This window comes from Sabethes cyaneus, chromosome 2 (genome assembly GCF_943734655.1).
Source record: "Sabethes cyaneus chromosome 2, idSabCyanKW18_F2, whole genome shotgun sequence".
NCBI classification, from domain to species: domain Eukaryota; kingdom Metazoa; phylum Arthropoda; class Insecta; order Diptera; family Culicidae; genus Sabethes; species Sabethes cyaneus.
This window is the reverse complement of record NC_071354.1, coordinates 36,035,753-36,059,753: the sequence shown is the minus strand read 5'-3', so window position 1 is coordinate 36,059,753 and position 24,001 is coordinate 36,035,753. Positions and strand designations below refer to the sequence as shown.

Genomic DNA, 24,001 nt, shown 5'->3' with positions numbered 1-24,001 from the left:
ACTTGAAAATCTTATCGAGGAGTGTCAACGACTGGTCAATCTCAAAGCGGACACCACATTAATCGAAGCAAACGATGTACATACACAGTTCGTGATAAAGATACTTCGAAGAATCACTCAACGGCTTGTAAATCCTTGTTGGCAATGCGGTCAAATGCATTACGTTCGCGATTGTCCGTTTTTGAGTCATCAGCGTAAGACATGCAACCGTGTTGGTCATAAGGAAGGCTACTGTAGTTGCATTTCCAAGTCAGCTAGCAACTCTAAGTCAGTACAAGAGGGAAAAAAGCAATACAGGAAAAAGGGAAAGTAAGCCAAATCAAGAGGAATTTTTGTTGTGAATCAAATCGCTCAACGATCCAGCAAGTGGAAGTTTATACCGATCAGCATCAACGGCGTGAAAACCAAACTTCAGCTCGATACAGCATTTTTGGTTCCAAGAAGGGCATTCCACTACACACTGCAAACAGGTTGCAACGCTGGGCACTCACAATACTGAACTACGACTTTGAAATCCACCATGTTTCAACGAACGAGTTCGGATGTGCATACCTGTTATCCAGATTGATTGATCGAACTAAACAACCAGAGGAAGAATATGTGATTGCGGTACTTACCCTAGAAGAGGATCTCTCAAGCATTTTGGCTGATGCAGCAGAAAAAGTCCCTGTCTCTTTTACAGTACTCCGGAAGGCTACATTAACAAATGCTGTACTACAAACCGTTGTTAAACATATCCGCGACGGTTGGCCTACATGCTCCAAAAGTCTTTCAGCTGAAGTTCAACCTTACTACAACAAATGTGAAGCACTTAGTTTGATCGACGGTTGTGTAATGTTCCATGACAGAGTGGTAATTCCAGACAAGTTTCGACGGCAAATTCTATGACAATTTCATCGATGTCATTCCGGAATGATACGAATGAAAGCATTTGCACGCAGTTTTGTCTACTGGCCTGGAATTGATGGCGATATTGAGCAATTCGTTAAACGCTGCACGCCTTGTTGCATCGAAGGCAAAGCACCTACGAAAGCGACTCTAGAATCAGGGCCTTCACCAAGTCAACCATGGTCCAGAATCCACATATAATACGCTGGTCCTGTTCAGCAAATTACGCTGGTCCCGTTCAGCAAATGGCCCGAGGTATAAACAACGCGATCGATAACGCAAAAACCACAATCAATTTCCTAAATCAAACTTTCGCTACATTTGGAGTTCCTGAGGTGACCGTTTCAGACAATGGTACACAATTTTCTGGGTACGAGTTTCATCAGTTTTGCATACGCCTGGGTATCGAACACATTCGCACTGCACCTTACCACCCACAATCAAATGGTTTGGTAGAACGATTCGTGGACACCTCGAAACGCAGCCTTCGAAAAATTCGTTCGGAAGAAAAATCAGTGGAACTAGCATTGCAAACCTTTCTACAAGTATACCGCACAACACCTACCCAGGATGAGAAATTTGCGGCGGAAATTATATTCGGCAGAAAAATACGAACCATTTCATCGTTACTTCAGCCGAGTGAACAGCCAGTTTCAGCCTACAATCCAAAGGCGGAAAAGCAAAATGAAGCCATCAACAGAAAGCACGGAGCAGTTCGTCGAAGTTTCAAAGTTGGTGAATTAGTGTTCGCGCAGGTTCATCGAACTAAGTGCTGGCACTGCCAGCCTGGCAGTGGGAAGCAGCTAAAGTAATCGAAAGAATTGGTAAGGTGAACTATAACGTTCTTCTCAAAGATTCTTGTCGATTGGTTCGCTCACATGCGAACTGAATTAAAGATCCGGCTTCTAGTTAAAGCTAATCATCCTACGGACTCGACACCGCTATCGATATTTTTTGGTAACTTCGGCCTATCGGATCGTTTAGTACCAAACGCTACGTTGAATGCGAATGTTCCAGATCCAGTTCAAATGAAACCAGTTTTGGAATCGGAACCAGATGAAATAAAAAACCCCGAGTTATTAGGGAACACCGTAGCTCAGGATACTATTGCTGTTAGAAATCAACCACTAGCTCAGGAAAATTTCGACCCAGTGTCTCAAGCTTCTGAACGTGAACGACGATTTATCCAGTTACCTGCCCGGTTTAAATGCTACTGGATGAATTAAAGAGGGGAGATGTTAGATCATAGCAATCTAGGCTAGCAAACAAGTAACAGCTATTCATTCTTGGTTTGTCAGTTAATAGTAATAGACGTAAATACCTGTATTATATTCGGTAGTTGAACAGTCTTTCATTCAATCAAGACACAACATAAAGTAAGTAGGTTTGAATGATTATAACAGAAGAATAAAAAGATCCAAGCGGAGATCGGAGGCATACGTGTGAAACCCTAGAAAGCGCTTCTTAGACTGCAAGGCTTCAAAAAGTTATCTCAAAAGATCATTCAAATGGTATTGGGTCTCTCAAAAAGGCCAACGGATAATTCACAAAAAACGCGAATTAAACTCTGGAAATATTGATTCAAACTCATTTTCCAGGATCGCTCTTACTAACTGATCAAGTGATGATTATGGTTTTAAACACTTATTCAAAAGTGCAATAACCGGCAATAATTCCTGCTTTGGTAAAATTATTCAGCTCAAATTTTGTGCTGGAATATATTCCAAAAATGCGAGGGTAGTCAGGACAACATTCATACCAAAAGTAAATTAGGCAGACAAGTCCTCTCTCAAATCATTTAGACTAACAAATCTCTCGTCAATTTTCTCAAAATTAATGCAAAACCTAATAGATGAGTACGTTAAATCTGTAATACTTGCTCAAAATCCACTAACTAAAGAGCAAAACTTCACATTTTTGCTTATCAGACAGGTAACTCAACCACAACAGTACTTCAGACTCTTTTGACAAACAGTTGAGAAATCTTTCACTGCCAAAGCAATTTTCTTAGCATCATTTCTTGATATTGAAGGTGCTTTTGATAATGCAGCTTTCCTATCGATGAAAAATGCCATGTGAAATCGTGGCTTTACTGTAAGTATAATTGATTGGGTTGTGAGAATGCTATCAAATAGAGAAATATGAGCTCATCTCGGTGCCACAGAAGTAAGAGTAACAGCTGTTAAAGGCTGTCCTCTTTTGTGGTCTCTAGTGGTTGATGATCTTCTTGTGAAACTGAAGCATAAGGGATAAGAAATAATTGGATTTGCGGATGTTATTATAGTCCGCGGTAAATATGATACTATCATCATGACAGAAGGCAATGTGCATTAAATTTTAACATTGTCATGGTGCAAACGCGAAGGATTGAGCATAGATCCTACAAAAACAACAATTGTGCCATTTACTAAAAGACACCAAGTTTCCATCACTGATCTAAAACTAGAACACGTAAAGCTGTCTCTATTTAGGTATTTGGGCGTAACCTTAGGCACACGTATTTGTTGGAATACGTATATAAAATAACAAACAAGTAAGGCAATAAATGCATTTTGAGTCTGTAAAAAAGCCTTCGGGAAAAATGGGGCCTTCACCCAAATATGATATACTGGATATTCTCAGCAATAGTTAAGCTCAGAATCACCTATAATGCGTCGGTTATCTGGTGGCCGAAAACAAAAAATAAAAAGGCTCAAATTAAGTTGAACAGACTACAAAGACTAATCTCAAGTTTTTAGTCTTGACCTTGAAATGCGGTCATACATATATATTAATATTTTTTTGAAACGATGGTTCTACAATTGATGAAGGGACGGTAGGGAAAGAAATGAAAATTTTTTGGTGAAGGTGGGGAAGAGCGGAAAGGAAGGGGGGGGTATTGGTAGCTATGCTACCAGCTATGCTGCTCATTTTGACTCCTACCTTTTGTCCAATACTGGAAGGTGCATGAGTCGAACCAAGCTGTAATCTAAGATTACAACCGGATTCGAACCCACAACACCCGCCAGGGCATGTGATTCGCTGGTACTTGTACCTTTGAACCATAGAGGCGCTGGACCTGGTCCTTCCTTTCCGCTCTTCCCCACCTTCACCAAAAAATTTTCATTTCTTTCCCTACCGTCCCTTCATCAATTGTAGAACCATCGTTTCAAGACTACAAAGGTTTGTTACCATCTCCATCACAGGGGCTATGAGTAACACTCCCTCCAAAGCCTTAGAAGCTCTACTCAATCTTTTTCCTCTACCTACAACAATTCTTTCAACTACTACTTTGATTACAAATTTCGTGTTGAAGGGCTGACCCAGCCCTGCGATAAGTCGGGATACTTTCCAAACACGGGAAAAAATTAGGTATCCACGTAATAACTGGTCCTTCCTGAACAAGGTCTTGGACTCTGCCGTTTCCACTCTGATCCTGCTCCCCACTGGGTACTTGTGATGTGCTAACCTATTGTGGTGAGTGAGCATTGATTTCTATATTCCTAATAATCCATGTGAGAGATACTATCATATCATATCTAGCAAGATCAGATGGGCCCGATGCATCAATAGTTTGGAACACCTGTTCCAAGTTATTTGACACAAGAATTGATGATCTTACTTTACTTGACCGCTCATCGAGGATGATCTTCAAAACCAATATTTGATTCGCCACACATTTCGTGAATCAAATATTGTTTTAGGTTTTGAATTTGACTTCGTAATCTGTTTAATAAAATAAAATATCAACATAAAACTTATATGTCGCACTTCATAGACAGATCTTCCGATGATAATTTTCAACTCCTTGCAAGTTATTTGTTTTATGGATCGGAATTTGAAAATTCCCAATCCATGACTTTGAAATTGGATTCTTCCGGTGTACCGTTTTGGACAATCAACATATGCATCATTAAAAACTTTTCAGTTTTATATTTATACCTCTCAGCCGGTATTCCATCCAGACCGGCAGCGGCGTTTTTTTTTCATCCGATGTAGAATATCTCGAATCTTTATCTTTATTTAACTTCAAATTATTGCTATCCGTCACAGTCTCTCTAAGTTTTTCAAAACTTAACTGCCTCCGACTCGACGTCCCTATTTGTGCTTTTTATGAACTGTAGGACTGGACTGTATCAACTGCTTTTAACAGGTATAAATTTTGAATTCCATCTTAAAAAGAGTTAAATTTTTTTTAAATGCTTGTTATTACTTATAGTAGATGCTTCAGTAGTAGTGGTAGTACCAGTTGTGGTGGAAACTCGAATTGCAGATTTTGGTACAAGGTAGATACTTACCAAATGATACTGTAACTGGTAGTTCGATACTTATCAAACTTGTATTTAACTCTGCAAAAATAATGGAATAATTTGAGTTTCCACCACTACTGGTACTACCACAATAACTGGAGCATCTACCCTACTTACGTTTTTGGCGACAATCTGCCTAAATATTGAATCTGGGCCAAATTTGGGAGTTGTATCCGCGCTTCTCTGTCTTGGGTTGTTCCAGTCGCCCATAACACCCGCTGTTCTAGCATTCTCTTCAACAGCGCTCATCCGGCCACGGGTACGGGGTCTGCCTCGAAGTCGACGGCCTCCGTTGAGTTCTCTACTGCGGCAAAGGATTGATCGATAGATCTTACGCTAAAAACGCTGGTTGCTCTCTTTAAACGTTCACGTTTCGCGGCCGTTGAACACCACCGGAAGAATTAGCATCTTTTTTTTTTTTTATTCTATATTAGAGAGGTTTTCAGCCTGCGGCTGGTTCGCCTCTCATTAGCATCTTGTTTATTCTTGTTTATTATAATTAAAGTCAACAGGTAAAACATCACCCCAATGACAGAGTTAACTACACAACTACAGATATTACAAGCAAATTTACAACAGAAATCAACATAAAACACGTCTAAAACTATACTTATTTGTTTCTCGCGTTACATTAAAATTAAATACATAGTAACATGTGTTGAAAATACGAGAGATTCTACATACTGGCTCATGTAAGCCATAATTTGTTCTTGCTGGAGTAACGATGAGAAACGAATGAGATCGAAGACTACGGCGACGTATATTGATATCCAGCATGCTGAGCAGTGTAGAGGAATCAATATTACCCTGCAGAAGATCTCTAATAAAACCTGATTTAATCCACCTATTGGTGAAAGGAACCTTTGTTATACGGTCTTACTTACTATTTGAGATAGAAATCGACACGTCTTCGGAACATAATTCATCTATTAGTTAACGTTGCATTGTGCGTTGGTTTACATAAAAATTTTGGAAATTGAATAAGCTTACAAAATTTGAACAAAATAGTAGCACTTACAAATTTTGATAGTTCTTTTTCTTATGAAATTGCTGAGTAAGTTGTTACTAATGTGGGTAAGTGCAAGTAAAAGTAAGTTGTAAGAAGAAATATTATTCTTTAACATATACATTGCGTAGTAAAGGTCTAGTTTATAGGTTTTTGAACTATGCATAACTATGCATCAATAAGGTTTTCTTGAAAAAATTTCATCAATTTTTATTAACCTTCGGTTACTCACGCTGTTGTATACTGAATAACATGTGTAGGTTTTTGAATGCCATATTTACCAATCGGAGTTCAACTAACGTATATTCTTCAAAAAAATGTTCAGCAAAATGTCTGAATTATTCAATGCAATAATACTTTAAATTGTTAGGAAAATAGATCAGCATAAACCGAGAGCACAGAAACGAAGCAAGCAGCATGTGAGGTGTACCCAAGGTTGCCTGGTTTTCCCAAAAATCTGGCGAACACGAATAAAAGTGTCTGGCAAAAATCTGGTGGTAAATTAGTCCGACGGGGAGGCGTTTTCCTGAAAAAATCTTGCTCGTTTTGCTCCCCGTAGATGCAAAATTTTGTCCAAAATTAGAAGTGATGACCTTTTTGCAAGACGGATAATCGAAAATCTGGCACAGTGCCAAATATCTGGAAGGTTTTAAGCTTTGTCTGTTGGTCTGGCGCGCAATCAAAAATCTGGCAAAATCCAGATTTATCTGGCATACTGGCAACCGTGGGTGTACCGCTATTGGCCCCAAACTGGAATTTTTTCACGTTACTTCATATGGAAAAATGATGTCTGTATGTAGCAAAACTATCAGCAAATGTAAAATGTTTAAAATGTATCCGTCAGTTGGTAGTCGAGTAATTCGGGGTTAAAATCAGGGTATTTTATAATCAAACTTCTACAGTTCCTAAACAAGCAAACATAGAGGTATACTATTTTCAGCAAAGTTGTGTATTTTTACTATTTGTATAACTTTGTAACACATGAAAAAGTCATACAACAATTACAAAAAGAGCTAAAATAGAAAAACTGATTTTACAAATACAGAAACAATAAATAAGATTTCTCTGTCTTCGCTTCTATCTCAGGTTACAGTCTTCAGCAAAATTTCTTGTAATAATAGGCTCTAAAACTTTGCAGAACATATCAATGTGTTATATTGAAACTGAAAAAAAAATTTTTTTCACTTTTAGGGGGATTAACCCAAATTTAAATTGCACCAGATGATAGAGCATTCAATTTCAAGAAACTCTTCCAAAGGTTCGATAAACTTAAAAACAAGTTTTCCTAGTCAAAACTCTAGTGCACACGTTTTCTTTGGTTTTGGGTTATTGTGCGCGCGAGTAACTGTGTTGCAAAAGTTGGCGCGAGCGTTTGAGGATTGATATCTTTTGACCGGTAAAACCAATTCTTCTGAAATTTTGCATATATATTCGTAGTGTCAAAACCTCTCGTTTGATATTAAAATAATTGAAATTAGGTAAATTATCTTGGTTAAAATCATTGTAAATTATTGTTAATTTTGGTGTGGTGTATACGATTGCTCATAACTTTCAAATTAAACGTCCAATCCAAAAACCATTCAATAGTGATCTATCCGGCTATATTACCTGCCAAATAAAACTAATAGCGCATAAATCGGCTTGGCCATCTCTGAGAAACAGGCGATCTTATCAAAAATGGTTTTTAAGGCTAACTTTTAAACTGCTTGTCCGTTTTCAATAAAACTTGGTAAAAAGTTTAGTAACACCAAGAGCTTTCGTTTGGTACTAAGATCGTTAAAATTGGTTGCGTAGTTCAGGAGAAACGCGTGTCACGTAGTTTTCACATTTTTGCTTATAACTTTTAAACGAAACGTCGGACCGCAAAGCAATTCAATAGTGATATACTAGACAATAATACCTTTCAAACAAAAGTAAAAGCGATCAAATCGGTTCAGCCATCTTCGAGAAACAGGCGATAGAAAATGAGCTGCACATACACACATACACACATACACACATACACACACACACAGACATTGCTCAGTTCGTCGAGCTCTATCGATTGGTATATGTGATTCGGCCCTACGGGCCTCGGATCAATTTCGTGTTTTTCGATCAATTTCTAAACCTTTGTTATATAGTATAACAAAGGTAAAACATGTTTTTGCCACATTTCGTCTTTCATCTAGAAAATCCAAGTTGATGAGCATACAACGACTTTTATAGCTGGGTAGGTTCAATGGAGCCGTCCATCTAAGATGACGTAAAGCGAAGCGAATGAATTTTCGCTGAATAGCCACGAAGCGTTGAGTTTCATTTGGGTAATACGGGGACCAGACGACCGATGCATATTCCAGCATTTTGTAGAGGATACGGGGCCTTAGCTGACTACGTAATCCGTAGAAAGCCCTGTTGGCAACCGCCATCTGCCTTTTTACTTCACGGCTCACACCGTCACATGCCGCTAACGTATCAAGGTAAACAAATTCGTCGACCATTTCAAAAGTATCTCCATCTATCACCACCGCAATTCCAACACCCGAAGGACTACTACGCTCTCTACCAGCCACCATATACTTCGCTTTTGGCAGAGTTTATGACAAGCTTTATCCTCGCAGCTTGCTCTTCAAGATGCGTGAAGGCTGCTTCCACAGCTCTACGGTTAACACCGATGATATCGATGTCGTCTGCGAATCCTGAAAGCATATGAGATTTCGTGTTGATGGTACCGCTTCTCTGCTAATCAGTTTTGTTGGAAAACTATGTTCAAGCATAATCTGCCACAGCTCAGTTCGTTTAGCTGAATCGTACGCCGCCTTGAAGTTTATAAGCAAATGGGTGTGGCAATTGAATTTTCCGAATTTATCGAGGATTTTTCGCAAGGTGAACATTTTTTTCGTCGTGGAGCGTCTCCACAATGGTATTCGCCAACAAAAGTTTCTTGCAATGGCCTCATACTGTGGAACGAATTGCGTGAGAGAATTTTGTATGCAGAATTCAGGAGAGCTTCGATAATTACTGCATTCGAGTCAGTTTTTTTGTAAATGGGACATGAGACCTTCCAACCAGTTCATAGGTAGTTCCTCCTCAGTCCATACCTTTAGTATAACCTGACGAATTGCACAATGCAGCCATTCGCTCTTGATTTTAAAAAGTTTGGCAGGGCTGCCGTCCTCTACCTGCTTTTTTCAACCTCGTCCAAAGTTGGTGGATCCATTGCTCAACCACTCCATCATCCTCAATTGTTATCCTATTTCTGTTGACGGCTCCATCTTGTTCACCATTCAACATCGAAATGTTGTTTCCATCGCTTTTCGCAGCTCTAGCATCTCGCTCTGCTCTGGCGTGTCACAGTTGTAGCAAATATGTGACTTCTGGCTGGATTCTTTTTATCAGTAACTCTTCATTGGCACTCTGCGTCAAACCACTCACTGGAAGTGGCTGCCGCAGTAGTACCCAACACTTCTCGCGTTGTAGTACTGCTCGCGTCGTGGATATGCCTCCACTGTTCGTTCAGGTTCCCAATCCGCTCATCAGTCTTTCGAGTTCAGTCGTATCTTCCTCGTTGGTTTCGATTTGAATACGTTGGACAACCGGGAGCGGATCTTGCTTACTACGAGATAGTGGTCCAAGTCGACGTTTGGTCCCTGGAAAGATCGCACAGCTGCGACATCAGAAAAGTACCGCCCGTCAACCAGAATGTGGTCGATTTGAGAGCACGCCTCTCCATTAGGGTGTTTCCATGTGTGCTTTCGAATGTTCCATCGTGCAAAATGGGTACTACAAATAACCATTCCTCTGGCTGCAGCGAAGTTGATTAGCCTCAAGCCATTGTCGTTCGTGGTAGGATGAAGGCTTTCTCTAACTATAACGGGACGAAAGAACTCTTCACGTCCGACCTGTGCATTTGTATCCCCGATGACTATCTTTACGTCATGTCTTGGACACTCTCCATATGTCCTGTCGAGAAGATCATAGAACACCTCTTTTACGTCATCGGGTTTGTCGTCGGAGCGTACAAATTTATCGGATTGTAGTTAAAGAATTTGCCTTTAATCCTCAACACGCATAGACGGTCATTGATGGGCCTCCACCTAATGACACGCTTCTTTTGTTTTCTCTCTGATCTAATCTAATCTAATCTCACACTAACGCAGCCAACTCTTGAAGGCATCCTGGAAAATGACGATTACTTAAATCAATCATTTTTCTTGTCAACGGCCAGGCCAACTGCGCAGCATGTACCGCAGAGAGAATTACAAGGAATCAAGTGAAACCAGAAAAAATACCTAATTCCATTATACTCCCTAAAATCAAGAGGAAGGAAGAAAGCGTGGCCCTCCCGTACCAAACGCTTCCCATATACATAGATTATGATTTATGTACAGTCACCGTTGGGAGTATCTTTGCTAATAAAGGTTAAGTGATACTCCGGACCCTCAGGGATGAACTAATGGCATTTAGACCAGAAGCCAGGCTGCCATTGGCCAAGGATATAGTGCCTTATTTCGCTCTCTGAAAATAGATTAGTTTGCCAAAAATATTAGTTTAAATCATATAATACTTGAAAATAAAGTCGTGTAGTTTAATGGTTGCCTAAAACTAGATTTGTAAGGTTAGGAACTGAAAACCGCACCTCCTAGCTTGGCTACTCAATTATACAAATTGAAATATTTCCAGGTATGGCCACGTGGAGGCGCTAGGTAGGGGCTTGGGATGGCTAGAACTATGTTGGGCGCTTTTTCCTAGTTGCCTTCCCTATTTCATACCCTGACACGCTTCATTTGTTTTCTATGTAATAAAATTCCTACTCCATGCTCTGCTTTTTGTCGCCACTGTAGTAGATGGGATACTTGAATGTCGTGCCCGCAATCGGATCTACTGGGTGGAATTCGCGTTTTGACGTTTTCGGCAACGCACTTCTTGGATGGCTGCAATCTCAATCTCGTGACTCTGTTCAATGTTGCTCGAAAAAGTTTTTATTTTTTTTTTCGAGCTCAACATTTAGGTGATTTTTATTAACTGTACGCTACAAATTTGATTGCCAATTAGGCGGCACGCATCGATTTCGTGACGATATGAGGGGATTTGTCGCCGTTTGCTTGCAGTTAATATTTTCTCCCGCGTTGATCAATTGATACTCCACAAGTTTTCGAGCAAAAGATTCAGAAATTTACGATTTTCATGTCCACTTGGTTTCGACGAAGCGAAAATGAGTTACATCTCATCTCCTTTACAAGCTTCTTTAGTCCTGACATTCCAAGTAACAAGTTTCCAATAATCGTTGTCCTTTTAGTTTTGCCTGGGCCCATTCCGATTATTCCGTTGTAGTCCCTTTACTGAATTCTTCGAGATATAAGTTTTTTAAGCATACCGCCTTACTGGGGCTGCGAGTCTCGCGGACAGGGCTGCCGTCTTGGGTTTGGCCCGCTCCGAATCAGTCGCTGTTGTGTGCCGCCCCTAACCTGGTACCTCGAGGACGTAGGGATAGGAGTTGCTAGATAAGAAGCTAATGACCTCTCTGGGGTCTATGTTATAACTGCAGGTACGCGAGGTACCGATTTTACGCATTACCCAGCCTAGATTCAGTGTTGTCTAAAAATGCAGTGCAGTTTTAAAATTGAGCTCAAATTTGCTGAAATTACAATTAAATGATCGCCGCCAAATAGAGTTGAACTTGATCGAAAGGAGTAATTTTATGTTTTTCACAAGGCTTTAATTAACGATCATTTTTTATATTTTACATATAAGCACAACCTTCGTTTTTAATTACTGTAAAGTATTAATATTGATAGACGATTCGTAACATTCTAAGAAATATCAAACTAAAAAGATATGAATCTTTTGCAGAATGAATTACACATATTCATTATATATAGTGTCAGCAACCTCTAGACACATTTAGACTGAAAAAACATGACCCAACTGCAATTAATAAAGTAATAAGGATATATCAACAAAATTACTTATAATTTAAGTTGATTTAAGAGTTGGCAAATGCCATTTTCGACTATAATTATGCAAACTTTTCAAGCAGTACAGTGCTTGTAAAACAGTTCGCATGGACCTTCCTATCTAACAGTGAATCCAATTTTGCTCGTGATAGAAAACCACTTTCATTTGCCTCTCACAGTTGGTCTTCAAAATGGCAAGTTTCATAATTGGCTAGTTATACAACTGCTTGATGGTGGGTGATTCGTCTATTTCAATACACCGCAATTTCAAAACATCCGCGAAATCGATAGTCCGTCCGGCCGGTCATCCATCGAGTCCAGCAGAGACAAACCAACCAAATAACATTTGATATGGGGTACCGAAAATAACGATTTCACCCCGTCCGGTGCGCGGGTAGCCAAGCGTGACACAAGGGTTGCAGAGAATCAACGTCGGGGCGGTTTCGTTTCGGCTAAAAGCCGCCGACTGCTGCCCCATTGCCTACCGTCGGCGTCGTTGGTTGTTGTCGCTGTGCCACGGACGATACGGACGACAACACGACCAGAACCGTCAAAAGCCATCATAATGAATCGGATATGAACTGACGTCTGGGCTAAAAGCTAGCTAATTAGGGATTCGATTTACTTCTTTTTGGTGTCACTGCCGGTTTCGCCATTCGTGAAATTCGCGTTGCCCTGCTGATGCTGGTCGTGGATACTCTGCCGTAACGTAAACCCGCCGTTAAAAGTCGATTGCTGTTGAAAAGTAACAGAGTAGACCAAATTTTGCATCAAAAGCGCGATTCCTGCAGAAACTCAAGCGCGCGGCTACTGATAACCGCGGCGTTCGCGTTCGTGAGAAGAGTCCCAATTATTCTATAGAGTTGAGGCGCATACTATCTGCACTTTTTTTTAAACCCCGGAATGCGGTTGCATCGCTTAGTCGCGATTGAATTTTCACGCTTCATGCATTTTGTGCTATTTGGCACAAAAAACTAGATTACAATTTTTTTTATTATGAATGGATGGATTTAATGTCACATTAAAAGCGATGTTTATTTTTTACTGCTTTTTATTATTTTTTATTGCTTTTAACGTTTTTTCATTAACAAATAAATCAATGGAGTGTTTAGTTAGTTATGATTTCGAAAAAGGTCAGCATTAGAAACAACTTTGATGCGAGTTACAGTTACTACTACTTGACATTAATATTTATGGATTATTTCTTCGTTATTAACGAAAACATAATGTAGCAAACCCACTATTTCTCAATATTTTTTTCAAAACATAAAATTCCTGGTGCCGTTGAATTTCTTGAAGAGAACGGATTTGACTGCACAGTTGTTTGGTATCCTTGCGTCGGCACACCGTAGCAAATTCTTCAAGTAGTGTCTGTAACTCGGGGTTAATACGCCCGTATGTTCCTTATAGAATCGAAAACTACTGCACCGATCGGTGCGAAAATTTGCATGAAGGGGTTTTTGGGGCCGGGGAAGGTTCTTATGATGGTTAGAGACCCCTCCCCTCACTAAAAAGGGGGCTCCAATACAAATGAAACACAAATTTCTGCATAACTCGAGAAGTAATCAAGCAACTGAAACCAAATTTGGCATGAGGGGGTTTTTGGATGCAAGAATTTTTTCTATGGTGAATTAGGATCCCTCCTTCCTTTAGGAGGGGAGGCTCCATACAAATGAAATACCGCCATCCGGGGTGACATTGTGCCACGGGGGTGAGATTGTGCCAAAAACCAAAACTGTTTATTTGTGAAAATTTATTATATCTAAAGAAACTGGTAACCTAAATTCAGAATGATGATGACCATAACATATTTATTCACAACTTAGAATGGAACACAGATAATATTAGCAAACTGTTTAGCCTAAACAGGGTTTCAAAGTTCGCGATCAAAAATACTCGGAAATAACGTTGGATAAGTTTTGATTACTGAAATAATATTTTTCGAAACTTTGTACTTTTCGAGCTTCACGGGGGTGAGATTGTGCCAAGCCATAATGATCGATCCAATTTGTGGATTTCACATACACAACAAAAATTCGTCAGTATACACCAGTACACTCACATTCTTTACTATTGAGCATGGGCGTAGCGACGGGAGGGTTTTGGGGGTTCATACCTCCCCAGACGAAAATTTGTTCTACACTATGTAGCTTGAAATTTCTGCTATCAATTCCTTAGAGCACAGGAAAATTTACAGGATTAGTTGTACGATCCTCGTTGTCGTGGTCAGTAGCATAGACCTCATGCTGTTTCAACTAGTTGGCTGCATGCAACTCAATCTTTGGTTACTCGTCACCTATTTCCCAGGCGTTTCAGAAGGCGCAAATCGCAAGACCAAGTTGAGCCATCTCGTACGTAGGGTCCCTCTGTTCTGGGTGCCCGTGGAGTTGTTAAATAGAACATTTTTTCTTATGCAGGGTGGCAACTACCTGAAAAAACCTGGAAAACCTGGAATTGTCAGGGAATTTGAAATTACCTGGAAAAACCTGGAATAATCAGGGAATTTTTAACAAAATCAGGGAATTTTTCAAACAATCCCAATGATCGATTCATTGAGTAGTCAAGAACACTTAGAAATAGTTAAAGAAGTACGACACACAAGCGATAGATTAAGTTATCGATAATTAGCTCAGTGGCACCGCAGCGAAATTTGGTTTTCGAGAAAAATGTTGGAGAAATTCGACTGACTCACGGCAGTGCATAAACTTGCCATACAGCGGAATGTTAGAAGTTGTAACCGCAATACGGGTGTAGCGACCCTACCTTCCACGTTACGAATTTTTGGCTCTAGCTTGGACCCCTAAGAGTAAATCCCGATCAATCCATGCAAAGTGAAATAAGCCGCGTTGGTCAGAAAGTAGAACAGCCACCAGTGGTAAAGCAAAATTAAAAATCAGCTCAATTAAACTGCTTTTTTGCATGGCTTATGGCTCGGAGAACAAAAATTAAACATATGAACATTTCGCGTGGCTAGCAGGAAAAGCGCCACGACGGGTTCGAGAGCTAGCCGTAATGGGCACTAAAACTCCACTTGCGCCTGAGTTTGGGAATAAACTTGCGCGGGAAAAAGCACAGATAAGGAACTCACGGGAGGAGTGTAATTTGCTGGTCGGCAGAATAAGAGAAAGAATTCGCCTAGGGAAATAGAGTAGGTGGGGAAATTTTTCTCAATACCTCGTAGATTGATAAACAATTCAAATATCAATGATCGAAACACATTTTCAGTTAAAAATTATATCGCAATATGAAACCTAGAATTTTATTAAACGCCGGGAAAAACCTGGAAAAATCAGGGAATTTGGTTTTTCGTATCCAGTTGCCACCCTGTTATGCCACCGTAGTTTACCGTATGCTTCACTAGATGTCCGATAGTAATCTCCCCAAGTTGTGTCTGCTGCTCGCGATTCATATACACGCAAATCTCGTTTTACGGCCACTATTATGGGACGTAAGAACAACCGGTCGTAAAAAGGGTGAACGTTAATTCAAATCTTAGACGTAAAACGGGAAACATTAATTCAAATTCCGTACGTAAGAATATTAACGCAAAAGGAAATCACGTAAAATAAATGGACGTAAAAAGAGAATTCTAGCCCAAGCAGCAATGTGAGTTTTATTGTACTCTTATGGCGGTCTTCAAGACTAATTTTGGTCTTGAATGAGATAAGTGTTATGCCTTGTGTTAATAGTGCCATCATAAGAGTGCAATAAAACCTAAAATGTTACTTGGGAGTATACCTCCGCCGCTCTTCACTTCCAGTTTTTGTTCCGTCAAATATCGTCCGCAAATGCGGGCATATCCTCCGCGAGTATCGTCAAATCCATAAAAACTACCGCTCATTAGATTTATTAAAAGGCTATGTACTTTATCAGCATCGTACGGTGGCTATTGTTTGCTAGCGGATGAAAACGTTTTGAGAAGGGCCATTTAGACTCGATTTTCTGCTTAAATGCATCGCGCATTCTGCACATGCGTTATTTCTGTTAACCGCGGCCAGCAGCGATCCCAACGATTACCGTTCAGAAAAAGTGCACGTTCGTCTCTTTGAGCCTCTACCAATCATGTATTTGGACTGCGGCGCATTTACTTTAAGCCCAATCCTACTAGCCTCCGCTTTCAGTCTAGCGCAGATGGCCTCCGCCGTTGCGAAGTTTCGATTCAAAGTATTCGACAATATCAAAGTCATCTGCGTAGCCAAGAGGTTTGCTACCTTCACTGAAAATTGAGTCTCTCGTTTCGATTTTGCTCACCGGATAATCTTCTCAATGTCTCAATGGCGATGTAGAAAAGCATGCAGATTAAGCTTGTCAACTTGTCTCGACTTTTGCCGCGCCTGGAAGGGACTCGATCCTATTGACTCTAATAGTCTCTCCCAGCCATGATTTGAATATACAACGTACCACGATGTCAACTGGGAGGCGTAATTTCAACATTTACCTACTTTTATATCATTTTGATTTTTTTTTATCAAATGAAGAACCCGGACTATAAACCAAAATCGCTTGTGATGTTTGAAAATAATTCCCCATTTCCTGAATAAACTCCCTCAGGTTAGGCTATGTCATTTTTTTTGTAAAACCCCCCCTAAGAAAAATTGCTGACTACGCCCCTGCTATTGCACAATATTTTGACAGATTATTAGATTGCATCATCCATTTTGGAGCAAACAGCATCATAGGTCTGCTAAATTATTTAAACTATTTTTTTTCTTTTTCCCTGGAAATTTCAAATGCTTTGAATAAACACTCTAATATGAGACGAATATATTATACCGAATGTAAACTGCCAGTTTTAAAAAGGGGGAGGTGGGTGGTAGGTTTCACATGTTCTGCGGCCGCGGGTTCTCGAACGAGGTACAAGGATTTATTTATTTATTTATTTATTTATTGGTTCATATCCATCCGACCTGTTAGGTCTCCTAGGATTAGGGTTAGGGAGGTTAGGTTAGGTTAGGAAGATTGGTTTGGACGGGGAAAAGCCAAATAGAGGCCATCCTCTTGTAGGCATAAAAACCCCGTCATCTTCTAACTATGTAAAAATTCAAACTACAAATAACACATTACATTTCACATATCAAATAAATATTTTCATGGTCAAATAATAATAATGATAATTGAATATTAACTAGATGTAGCAAATTGCAGTCATTTATAAAATTCTGCTATTAACTACCTTATTATAAAATGCTTTTGAGGATTCACCGAATTCAAACAAGTGTTCCACCAAGGAAATCTCTTCTACACTCGTTCAACTCTCAGGGTCCAGGCGAGTTGATGAGGAGACCAAACCAGGCATGCATTTTGCAGTTGCGGTCTCACCAGAGAGCAACAAGCAAACAGTATGGATCCTTAAAATCCCGTCCGATTTTGGATATAAAACCGAGCTGCCGGGTTACTTTGGAAATGCCAGTTGAGCGATTAACGTTAAAACTGAGTTTAGGGTCAAGAACAACGCCCAGGTCGTTGACCTTATCAGCTCTCTTGAGTACATGACCATCAATGTTGTACACGAACAATATTGGGCTGACAGTTCGGTGGAATGTCATGATCTGACACTTTGCCGTGCTTACGATGAGCCGGTTCTTACGACACCAGTTAACGAAAATATCCAGCAGCTTTTGCAAATTACAGCAGTCTTCGATGGACCGAATGGCGAGATATAATTTTAAATCGTCCGCGTACATTAATTTACATCCATCGACCAAAAGTAAGGTTACGTTGTTGAAGTACAACGAGAAGAGCAAAGGGCCCATGTTACTGCCCTAAGGCACATCCGATTTGTTGACGAATGCGGAGGAAAAACATGAGTTAAGCTGTACACGTAGCGTTCGATCGCTCAGGTAGGAACTTAACCACTCGACGAAATGTTTCGATGCACGTCAAACGCAGCCTTCAGATCCGTGTAAACTACGCCGATTTGAGATTTCTGCTCCATATGCGAGATGCACGTCGACGTAAAATGCAAAAGATTAGTGCAAACGGATCGTCCTGGCATAAATCCATGCTGATCGAAGGAAATGTAGCTTTTCTTATGAGTACAACAGCGCTTACAATTATTTCAAAAACCCTACACGATGCGGAGAGGCTAATTATGCCACGATAATTTCTTATATTTTGCCGGTCACCGCTTTTGAATACTGGGAACATGTAAGATTGCTTCCAGATCGCCGGAAATTTTCTTTGTTCGAAAGATTTGTTAAATATACGACATAACGGTTCTGCCAAAACATCTGCGCGGCGGCGGTAAACAATTGCTGGGATCCCATCTGGACCAGCAGAAAACGAGGATTTTAGTTTTTTTTGCGGCGAGCGATACCTCGATATAAGACACTTCTTAATATCTAAAAGTTGTCTTATATCGAAATTGTCTTATATCGAAACGCGGTTTTTTCAAAAAAGATTTGTATTAGCGGTCGCCACTTTTGCTCTGTGTTATGTGTTTACGATTTTTGACCTATTTATTAATGTTTGAACTATTAGTTTTTTACTATTTTTGGGGTTATTTCGAAATAATGAACATCTTCATGGCGCCGATTTCAGAATGGAAAATCAGCTCTGGTATCGTTACTAGTTATGTCAAAGGGATTTGTTTCGATATAAGACAAAAATTGTCTTATATCGAATTGTCTTATACCGAGATTGTTTTATAACGAGGCTGTCTTATATAGAGGTATCCCTGTAATGGTTACTTTTGTTAAATGATCAACTAGGTATGCCCCCTTAGGATACACGCCCTCCGTATATCTACCCCTTGTTAACCCTAGAAACGCAACTGGCTATATACAGGATGTCCATTGACTACGAAGTCATTTTTAGTTATTTCAGTCCTCCCAGATTATTTTCTTTCATACTTTTTGTATGGTGCGTTGTTTTTGGCCGACCCCCTGCCCCTAATAGGCCACTTAGATCATGGACGGCCCCATATGAACTACTTTATACTGATATTTATGTGCATTGTTTGTACAGACGTATTACGTACAGATATACATGCTAATAAATCGTATTTGATGCACAAAACTGGTATATCCGTACTATTTTGGAGGCGATATACGTGATTGGGAATAATTATCAGTTATTATCATTATATACGAGCAAAAATCAACTTGGGCGGACTTTATCAAGCTTTAGTTACGATTCTGACTTTGTTAGGAGCAGGGATGAAAAAAATCGCTTCTAGCGATCAAGATCATGGGAGCGATCAGATTCAGATTCATTGACATCACTACTTGTAAGCGACAAACACTTTGTCGCGATCCGTTCAGATTATAACAAACCTCATGTCAGATCATGTTCATTGCATGATTGCGTTGAGAAATATAACAGATACAGACGATTGGTTGTATGCATCGTATGAATCGCAATACAAACAACTTGTGTGACCTTTTTTCTCGCAGCTAGTTAAAATGTAACACTATGATCGACTGCTGAGACTGTTAAGAGAACAAAATCTTGTGATCAACGCTAAAGATTCACTGTTTGTCATGATCTGTACGGATCGTGATCTGTGCGTGTGGCGATAACTCACAGATTTTAGCAAAATCACTGATCTTCCATCCCTGGTTAGGAGCTATTTACGATAATTTTCGTACATTGATATACGAGTTGGTGCTAGCTGGGTAGGATCTCTATCCTCCTTCTGGCGCTTTTCCTCCTCAGGATCGTGGTCAATTCAATTCGCGCTCGTCGATACTTGCCCATATTCTCCGACGCCATTACCATTCGTGGCGATGTGCAGGTTATGGGACCGGTTTGTAACATTGTTTCCCTGTCGACCTGGGCGAACCTGACGAACTGCCGCTAGAATATGAAAATTTGTTCCAAAGTTCCGAAATATTTTATCAGTCTAAATGGGTGTACACTGTACACGTAAAGAAGTGTCAAATTCATATCGTGCAGAAAACTTGACTACTTGCGGTTATCATTCTTTTACAAACTTAAAATAGAGTATGGATCGTGTTTACGTATGATGAAGGGGGTCCGTTACCCTACTTCTTCTTCTTCTTCTTGCTCGTGCTGTTTCAAGCACTCGTCTCCATTCAACTCGGTCTTGGGCCACTCGTCGCCAATTTCCTAGTCGTCTCAGAAGTCGCAAATCGCTCTCAACCTGGTCGAGCCATCGTGCACGTTGGGCCCCCCTGTTCCTGGTGCCGGTGGGGTTGTTGAAGAGGTCTATTTTCGTCGCACAGTCGTCCGGCATCCTTACGACGTGTCCGGCCCACCGTAGCCTGCTAACTTTCGCTAGATGTACGATGGGAGTCTCCCCAAGCAGTGCCTGTAGCTCATGATTCATACGCCTCCGCCACTCTCCGCTTTCAGTTTGTACTCCGCCAAATATCGTCCGCAGCACTTTCCGCTCAAACACGGCAAGAGCGCGTATGTCCTCCGTAAGCAGCGTCACGGCTTCAAGTCCATAAAGAACTACCGGTCTAATAATGGTTTTGTACATTGTTAGCTTCGTGCGGCGGCGTATGCTTCCTGATCGTAGCGTTTTACGAAGGGCAAAGTAGGCCCGATTTCCCGCTTGGATGCGCCGCTGGATCTCCTTACTAGTGTTGTTGTCCGCGGTCACCAGCGATCCCAAATACACGAACTCTTCTACCACTTCTAGTTCGTCGCCGTCAACGGTTACCGTCCGTGGGAGGCGCACATTTGTTTCCTTTGAGCCTCTTCCTTTCATGTATTTGGTCTTCGACGCATTTATTTTTAGCCCAATTCTCCTAGACTCCGCTTTCAGTCTGGCGTAGATTGGCTCCGCCGTCGCAAAGTTCCTGGCAATGATATCGAAGTCATCTGCAAAGCCTAGAAGTTGGCTACTCTTGGTAAAAATCGTGCCTCTCGTTTCGATGCCCGCTTGTCGGATCACCCCCTCAAGAGCGATGTTGAACAGCATGCAGGATAGACCGTCACCTTGTCTCAACCCTCGTCGCGTCTCGAAGGGACTCGAGAGTGTCCCAGAGACGCGTACGAAACACATCACTCGATCCAATGTAGCTCTGATCAGTCGCGTCAGTTTGTCCGGAAAACCGTATTCGTGCATTATCTGCCATAGCTTGTCTCGATCGACTGTATCATATGCTGCTTTGAAATCAATAAAGATGCGATGCGATGATGTGATGTGATGTGATTACCCTACTTACTTAGTTATAATAAAAACAGTCAATAAGTACAAGGTACACAGTTTCGAATTCAAATGCAGAACTTGTTCTCGTACTCGAGCAAAGTTTTAGGGGAAATGGAAAACAATATTTGATGTCTTAGTGTCATGGATTCGGACTACTCGAAAGCAAATTTTGATATACCTATTTCATAAGTCTAACATTAACGCGATAACAACACATGATTTCTAATTGATTTCCATGACAGAATATGTGATAATTTTGTTATATATTGTTGTCGTCAAACTTTGCTCGGAACCGAATGTTGTTTCATTACATGTTTTGTCGCTATAAATTAACATCTTTCGAATTAAAGCATGGGCACATTAGTTTTACTTCGTCAGTTTTTATTTTTTAACGCGCGTTAAACGGGTTTGTGTAAATAAGGAAAAAACTTATCAGCTGCTTAATAAATCTTTCCCAAGATAGAAAAAATGTAAAGATGTACCTATCTATGTTTTGTTAATTAATTTCACATGAAATGTATAACCGTGGAGGGGGCTGCATTATAATTACTGGCCATTATCGTTTATGAGCCATTGTTATACATGAGAGGGCCTCATTTATGTGGACAGCACTAATTACTTGTTTTGTTTTGTCAAAGTTCTGTTTATATTGATCCAAATTATGCTCTGCTTAAAACCTGACAGTCATTTAATTGCTCGACAACAATACAAAGTTTCATTACCGATCAATTATACAGCAAATCCTTTTACTTTCTTCGCCTTCTGTTTGGCCCATATTTTCTTCACCATGTCTAATTCTTCGTTTTGTTTTGCGTTTCTTTTTCTCCTCCCAACAGCGAACAAAGTATTATAGGGGCCCGCGCTTCGGTCATGGTGTATGACGACGGTCAGAAGAAGTGGATTCCGTCGGGCAGCTCGTCCGGCCTCAGTAAGGTGCAAATTTTTCACCACCAGCAGAACAACACATTCCGAGTGGTGGGCCGCAAGCTGCAGGATCACGAGGTCGTCATTAACTGTTCGATCATCAAGGGTCTCAAGTATAATCAGGCGACGGCAACGTTTCACCAGTGGCGGGACTCGAAGTTCGTCTATGGGTTAAATTTTTCCAGCCAGCAGGATGCGGAAGCGTTTGCCCGGGCCATGATGCACGCGCTGGAGGTGAGTCATCTAGCTTGGGAAAACCGAGCCGAGCAGCGCGCCCCGTTCATAGGCGGTATCGATTTTCCGCACCCTTTTGTAACGAACGAAACTATAATAATCGTGTACTCTCTTTCATTCGTTCCGTTCGCTGCAGGTGCTAAGTGGACGAGTTCCTCCACCGTCGATGCAAACAAATCCCAATCAAAATCAGTTAGCATACGAAGAGGATATGGGCTATCGTACCATGACCCGAGAGGATGCAGCAATAATGCAACAGCAGCAACAGCTTACGGGTCAACAAGTGCCACCACAGCCCCCCGGCATACCCGGTAGTGGCCCACCGGGCATTCTTTCACCTCAAACACCAACTTCACAAGTTATTCTACCCGGTGGGGGCCAAATCGGTGCTGGGGGAGGAATGGGCGGCGTGCCTAACACCATGTTAAATCAACAACAGCAACAACAGCAGCAGCAACAACAGCAGCAACAGCAACAACAACAACAGCAGCAGCAGCAGACTCATCACCGCACGAACAGGTGAGTGCGATGAATTTTTACTTTCATTCTTGACGGCGAAACACTGTGGTTGCGAAACTACCGTATGATATCTATACCTATAAAAATGGATTTCTGTCTGTCTGTCCTGTGTTCCTTATAGAATCAAAAACTACTGAACCAATCGGCGTGAAAATTTGCATGTAGAGGTTTTTGGGGCCAGGAAAGGTTTTAGTGATGGTTAGAGACCCCTCCCCCCACTAAGAGGGGGGGCTCCCATACAAATGAAACACAAATTTCTGCATAACTCGAGAACTAATCAAGCAAATAGAACCAAATTTGGCATGTGGGTGTTTTCGGTGACAAGAATTTATTCTAGGGTAATTTGAGACCCCTCCCCTCTTTATAAGGGGAATTATAACTCCTCTCCCCTTTAAGAGGGGGGGGTTTCCATACAAATTTCCTCATAACTCGAGAACTAATCAAGCAAATGGAACCAAATTTGGCATGTGAAGGTTTTCGAGGGCAAGAAAATTTTCTATGTTGAATTAGGACCCCTCCTCACTTTAAGAGGGGGTCTCCTGTACAAATGAAATACCAATTTCCTCATAACTCGAGAACTAATCAAGCAAATGGAACCAAATTTGGCATGTGTGTGTTTTTGAAGACAAAGTTTTTTTCTATGATGAATTGGGACCCCTCCCCACTTTAAGAGGGGGAGGGGGCTCCTATACAAACGAAATACAAATTTCCTTATAACTCGAGAGCTAATCCAGCAAATGGAACCAAATTTGGCATGTAGGTGTTTTTGGAGGCAAGAATGTTTTCTATGATGAATAAGAACCTCTCCCCACTTTAGGAGGGGGGGCTCCTATACAAATGAAAACAAATTTCCTCATAACTCGAGAACTAATCAAGCAAATAGAACCAAATTTGGCATGTGGGTGTTTTCGGTGACAAGAATTTATTCTATGGTAAATTGAGACCCCTCCCTCTTTATAAGGGGAATTGTAACTCCTCTCCCCTTTAAGAGGGGGGGCTTCCATACAAATTTCCTCATAACTCGAGAACTAATCAAGCAAATGGAACCAACTTTGGCATGTGAAGGTTTTCGAGGGCAAGAAAA

General features: G+C 40.8%; 1 protein-coding gene across 4 annotated transcripts in view; it reads left to right on the top strand.

The window, feature by feature from the left end:
• LOC128733573 (protein enabled) overlaps positions 1-24,001 on the top strand; it is a 75,466-nt gene that overhangs the window by 3,369 nt on the left and 48,096 nt on the right. For all 4 annotated transcript variants that reach the window (XM_053827244.1, XM_053827243.1, XM_053827242.1 and 1 more), the window contains exons 2-3: positions 22,077-22,398; positions 22,535-22,917. In XM_053827244.1, the coding sequence (XP_053683219.1) occupies positions 22,077-22,398; positions 22,535-22,917 (705 nt within the window). The remainder of the gene's footprint in view (positions 1-22,076; positions 22,399-22,534; positions 22,918-24,001) is intronic.